Raw genomic sequence first — 6,338 nt, 5'->3', positions numbered from 1 at the left:
GTTAGGGGCAGAAAGAGAATATTGGGGACTATCTATAATTATGAGAAATATTAATCATGCTCTGTTAACCGTGATTGTTCTGTTCTGATTAGAGAAAGCACATTCTCACCTGGCTGACAGTTGTACACCCTGGGACATGGGAACGAACATGGGGATGAAGCCCATCCTCCTCTCCCAAGAGCTGCCTACAACCTCATGACTGGAACAATCTAGTCCTGGAGGTGCCTGTCCTTTACAATCCCCCTACCCCCTGTCCAAGCCCACATGGCCTGTAACCTGCAACCATTATCCCGTGGCTACTTTCCCACGCCTGGAATTCTTACCTCCCCACATAATCTTTGCCCTTCTACCCAATATACGCAGATGGCTTGTGGGGAGGGGAGCGCAGATTTTTGTGGATGACCTGCTGCTCTCCCATACTGCCAGCATTATTGGAATAACAGCTCCTAAACGATTCAACTCTGTTTGCTTAATTGGCTCATGTAGTGACAGGTGGCCTGGACCCACTGGTTGTCCGTTACACTTACTCTGAATGAGACACATTGCTGAGCCCTCTTCAAGTAGCATCTCCTCGAACCCTCACAACAAACCCCTGAGGCACAGGGCATTTTCCCCGTGTTACAGATGGGGCCATTCAGGCTTAAAGTGGTGAAGTAACTTGCCCAAAGCCACAGAGCAAACTGGAGGTGGGGCTGCCATTCAGACTCAGATGTGCCTGAGTACAGAGGCTGCTCTTATGCACCATGCAGGCTGCTGTAATGAGGGAAAGGTTCTGGTTCCTTTTGAGTAGGAAATACACTCCAGGAGAGCAAAGAGATTGTTTTTGTTCGCCCCTGAGTCCCTGGCACCCAGAACACTGCCTGGCATGCAGTAGGTACTCAGTACACATCTGTTGATGAATGAACTCACCTGGCACAGGACCTGGCACACAGAAGACAGTCTGTGAGGACCTCCAGCCCACCCCATTTCCATTCCCACCTTCCTCATCATTAAAAGCTGTGGTCCTCTTGCCGCCTCCAAAGCTCCCCTCTCGGGGAGGCCCAGCCCTATCTTGGGGCACACCTGCATTCTGTGGACATCACCCTCCCACGTTTCCTCCCCCACCGGGGGCATCTCCCAGCCTAGTTCCTCCAGGCAGTTCACAGGCAGAGGCTGACCCTTCCTCTCTTCCTTCCTTCCTTCCTTCCTTCCTTCCTCCCTTCCTCCCTTCTTTCCTTCCTTCCTCCCTCCCTCCCTCCCTCCCTCCCTTCCTCTCTTCCTTCTTTCCTTCTTTCCTTCCTCCCTTCCTTTCTCTATAAAGGGCCTGGTGTGAAGATGCCATGCCATTCATGCCAGGGGTGTATAGAACCAACTTCCCATTCGAGGAGTCAGTGGAGGATCAGGTTCTAATGACAGGGTTTATTCAGCACTGAACTGTGTGCTGTATCTACACAACTTATTTACTCTGCACAGCCGTTCTTTGTGGAAAGGATGACTTTTATTATTTCCACTTTAAAGATGAGGACACTAGGTTCAGAGAGGAGAGGCATCATACCTTAAGTTAAAAAAGTCAGGAAACAACACAGCAGGGATTCCAACGCAGGCCCTCTGACCCTAGCTGTCCCACTGTGAGCCACTGATAAATGCTGAGGAGGTCAAGTGTCAGGACAGTACCTGAGTGTGGCCCTGTGCTAACCCTATTGAGGTGGCCATGTTACAGATGAGGACATGGAGATGGGATGATCCTTAATAATTTGTCCAAAGTCATATAGGAGCCAGGATCTGAACCTACATCTGGTAGACTCCAAGGTGAGAGCCTTCAAAAATGAGCCCATGCTGCTGTACTTCAGGGTACCACCCCCCTCCACTCAGACAGACCCTAGTGGAAAATGGCCTGAAATGTCATCAGCCCACGCAGGTTCTAGTACCACCAGCTCTGCCTGGTTCGGTGGCCTCAGGAACTTCATTTCGTGTTCCTACTGTCCCTAACTGTCTCTATTGCCAGGCTTTTGTGAGGTTAAACGTCATGCTGGGAACATGGGAGCCCCCAGTCATATCGGCAATGGTTTAAGAGACTTCACGTGAAGAGGCCTTATATCTACAAACTCTTGGGACCCTGGCTTCAGTTTCCTCATCTGTGGGGAGGTGAAAGCATCTCCTGACAGGGCTGTGGAAATGAGGTGAGGTGGCTGAGCGTGCTTTGGACACTGTGAGGTGCTAGGCAAATTTAGGAAGGAAAGAAAAGAAGGAGTTTTCTAGGATCCACCCATGGCCTGGGCATCACCCTTGAAATTGACCCAAATCTTCAAGATGAAGTCCAAGATAGGCTATTTCACTGAGATCAATGTTAAATGAGGCTTGCCTCTTTTAAAATAGTATTTTAACAAGCATTTATATAGTGCGTATCACATGCCAAGCACTATTCCAAGTGCTCTACAAATTATTCATGCACTTACACTTATGAAATCCCTAGGAGATGGGCTGGTGCTACCCCCAATTTACAAGTGGAAAAACTGAGGCTCAGGGGGATTGAAAAATGTCACACACTTGTAAATGGCAGAGTTGATACCTATAAAGGCCTTAGCATAGCGCCCAATACCCACAAAGGCCTTCGCATAGTGTGTCCACTAAGTGGTAGTGGGTACTACTATCGTTATTGGTGCAATCATAATAACACGACATCTTTTTCCAACGTACTATGTACAGCAGTCCCCCACTCCCCTTCACGGTTTTGCTTTCCATGGTTTCCGTTACCTGCAGTTAACCATGGTCCAAAAATATTAAATAGGAAATTCCAGAAATAAACAATTGATAAGTTTTAAATTGCATGCTGGTCTACTTAGTGTGGAGAAATCTCGAAGCCATCCCACCCAGATGCGAGTCATCCCTTTGCCCAGCGTCTCCATGCTGCATATACGCTACCTGCCTCTTAGACACTTACTAGTAGTAGCCACCTTGGTTGTCAGATCAAGTGCCGTGGTCCCACAGTGCCTGTGTTTAAGTCCCTCTGTTTCACTTAATGATGGCCCCAAAGCCATCCACGTCACTTTTATTACAGTATGTTGTTATACTTGTTCTATTTTATTATTAGTTATTATTGTTAATCTCTTTTTGTGCCTATTTTATAAACTAACTGTATCCTAGGTGTGTAGTACATAGTACATACAAGGTTCCGTACTGTCTGAGATTTCAGGCATCCCTGGGGGACAGGATCTCCCATAGATAAGAGGGGGGCTACCGTATTTCACTTCTGTCTCTCTCCACCACCTAGGGTGCTATCTCAGCGAAGGCAGGGGGTTTTGTCTGTTTTGTTAACTGCTGTATTCTCAGCACCTTGCACATAGTGGGTGCACAATGCATGTTTGTTAAGTTATTATTGCCATTGTTACTATCTTATTAGCATAAACCTTGACCTGATTTTCAAATCAGCACCAGCCCGGTGGGAGGAGGCATGCCTTCCATCTATGTGGGGGGAGGGAGGGTTTGGATACTCCAGCCCCTTCCAGCCTGAGGCTGTGGAGCCCAGGGAGGGTGGTTTGGAGGGTGTGTTATTGCTTCCTGGGGAAATAGAATGGGAGGGTTTGACTGTCAGACAGTCAGCTTAATAACAACAATAAACAATATTTAGATCAATAATAATAACAATAAATAGCAATTACTGTTATTCCTTCCGTTTTCAGAGCATCCATCTTCCAGCTACTTAACAGCTCTTTACCCTTTTTTTTTTCCTTCTTCCCTTTCAGTGAGACAGCAGGTTGGGGATGGGGATCTAGAAAGGGTAGGGTTTCCCCTTGTCCCATTAGCCAAGGGGAAATAGGGTGCTGGAGAGAGCGGGGCCTTCTCTGGGACACCAGCGGCAGTGGGAGGGGGTGGGGTGGGGAGAAAGCAGCCACAGAGGCCTTCAGGCCTGGTGCCTGCGGAGAGACAGAGCCCCCAAAGGCAAACGAGGGGAAAAGGAGAGATCACAGAGAGACACGCACATCAACCAGACATGGGGTGCGTGTGGAGTGGGTGTGTGAATGGAGACAGACAGACAGACCAGAGGACAGATGGGGAAGGCAAGTCAGTGAGAGAGGCAGAGAGGGGCAGACAGACAAGGCAGGCAGAGGCAGAAGGGGACACACAGTGGGGGGTGGGGGTGGGGGGTGGAGGATAAGGGAGTGAGAGAGAGGGGCAGTAAGGGAACCAAACAGGCATAGACAGACAGACAGACAGACAGACCAAATGGAGAAAAGCCCCTGGAGAAAGTGAGAGGGACACACTTAGAAAGGGGCAGACGTAGAGAGGGATGCTGAGATGCTGAGGCAGGAAGGGCGGGCTGGGGAGAGCGGAGGGACACACACAGGGGCAGAGGAGCGAGGGGGAAGCAGGGGAGTGTGTGCAGGGGCCTGCGCACGGGTGGGTGGCTCACCTGGAGGTGGAGCAGGCTGTTCTCCTGGAGGTAGAGGTACTGCAGGCTGACCAGGCCGCGGAAGATGTTGGCGGGCAGGCTGCTGAGCTGGCAGCGGTACAGGTGCAGTGACTGCAGCCGCTCCAGGCCCTGGAAGGTGTCGGGCTCCAGGGAGCGCAGGTGCCGGTTGTCACCGAGGTCCAGCTCCTCCAGGGCCTGCAGGTGACGGAAGGTGCCCGGGTAGATGGTGGAGAGGTTGTTGGAGAAGAGCCACAGCGTGAGCAGGTTGGGCCCGAAGGTGCCTGGCCGCAGCGTGCGGATGAGGTTGTTCTGGAGGAAGAGGCGCTGGGTGCTGGGCGGCAGGGACAGCGGCACGGAGGAGAAGTTGTTGGCCTGGCAGCTCACGGTGGGCGGGGACGAGTAGCAGGTACAGAGCATGGGGCAGCTGGGGGCCGCTGGGGGCAGGGCCAGGAGCAGCAGCAGGAGGCAGGCTGAGGCGGGACCTGTGGGGACAGGGGGCAGGCCTTTCTGGGCAGGCTGCAAGGGCAGGAGTGCCCGCCAGGGGCCTGCCCACCCACCCCTAATGGCCAGGAGCCTGGCTCCTGGGTGGGAGAGTTCTGGGCACAAACAACCTAATTGCAAGAGGCCCCAGCCACTTCCACTTTTTGAGACCCCTGGTATATTAAAAAAATAAAAATAAATAAAGAAATGCCAGGAGGACACTGTGGAAAGCACTGCTATGCTGCAGGCCGTTTCAGAGTGGTGGTCTTTTCCGTTCTTATTGTCACTACGGTGGGTTTGACTGTCAGGCCTCAGAACCTTCGGATGGAAAGTTGAGCTGATCGCTCTTTGTTGTGGGGGACAGCCCTATACGGTGTCCTATTTAGGGTGTTTAGCAGCATCCCTGTCCTCTACCCACTTGATGCCAGTAACACCTTCCCCCTGATTATGACAACCAAAATGTCTCCAGACATTACCAAATGTCTCCTGGGGAGCAAAATCGCCCCCATTTGAGACCGGTTGGGGCTAAATTGAGATCTCTTGCGAATCAAAGGCCGAGGGGAGGAAGAGTGGGCCTTGGACCCAGGACCTATTTCCAGGGGTCCCTGGGGTTCAGAGACCCTGGGGAAGACCGAGGGGTGCATGACTGTACGTGATGCCTGGCGCTGTGCGTGAATGTCTATGTCTGAGCCCAGTGCACACTACACGCAGAGCTGCACAGCCGGCGTGTTTGAGTGGCGTAGACATTATGGATGTCCCGTGAGCTTCCTCCCATGGGGGACACACAGGCAGGGGTGGGGAACCCCATGCCGATGTGGTGCTCCCGTTCCTCAATTTGGGGCCTCACCATGAGCATCCCCGATCCTCCCTGCATGTGCTGGCTGTCCCCACGCGTGTGTGAGTGCAGAGTGCCGGCCCCATGCGTGTGTAGGCTGGGTGTGATGTAATATTCAGTGACACAGCGCTGCTGCGCTATTCGTTCACACCACCTCCGCGTTTCTCGGCCCTTCGCACCCCTCCCCCGTGCGGCAGTTCACGATCACTTTCTCCCGGGTGTTTCAGAGCCACGTGGGGTGGAGGAGCATGTCTCTCACCCCTCATCAGAACCTGGCAGGGGTGGGATGTGGGAGCGGGTAGGGAACCTCAGTGGGTTTCAGCAGGGCTGAGATTTGGGGCTAGCAGGGGAGATGTCAGAGCTGGGAAGGTTCTCCAGTCCATCTGGTTCAAGCCCTTGTTCTACTTTAGTCACAACTGGGGTTCAGAGAGGGCAAGCGACTTGCCCAAGGTCACACAGCAAAGTGGCTGGCAGGGCAAGGACCAGAAAGGAACCTCCTCATGCTTGGCCAGGGCACTTCCCTTCCTGGCAGAGTCACCCTCTGAGCTCGCTTCCCCAAGGACTTGACAGAGAAAAGATACCCCTTATCCACAAGCTCCCAAGAGTGTGGGCCCTGAGGGCCGCCAGCCCTAG

At 52.5% G+C, this 6,338-nt stretch overlaps 1 protein-coding gene across 1 annotated transcript in view; it reads right to left on the bottom strand.

The window, feature by feature from the left end:
- The window catches only part of RTN4RL2 (reticulon 4 receptor-like 2), a 15,339-nt gene extending 9,613 nt beyond the window's left edge, over positions 1-5,726 (bottom strand). Inside the window, exons 1-2 of the mRNA XM_015569335.1 lie at positions 5,718-5,726; positions 4,391-5,236 (exon numbers count right to left, since the gene is read on the bottom strand). Of these exons, the coding sequence (XP_015424821.1) occupies positions 4,391-5,236; positions 5,718-5,726 (855 nt within the window). The remainder of the gene's footprint in view (positions 1-4,390; positions 5,237-5,717) is intronic.
- Positions 5,727-6,338: the final 612 nt, after the last annotated feature.

The sequence above is a fragment of the Myotis davidii genome, unplaced genomic scaffold, assembly GCF_000327345.1.
Source record: "Myotis davidii unplaced genomic scaffold, ASM32734v1 scaffold1286, whole genome shotgun sequence".
NCBI classification, from domain to species: Eukaryota; Metazoa; Chordata; class Mammalia; order Chiroptera; family Vespertilionidae; genus Myotis; species Myotis davidii.
Note: the sequence above shows the minus strand (reverse complement) of the source record. Positions and strands in the feature narration are given on the sequence as shown.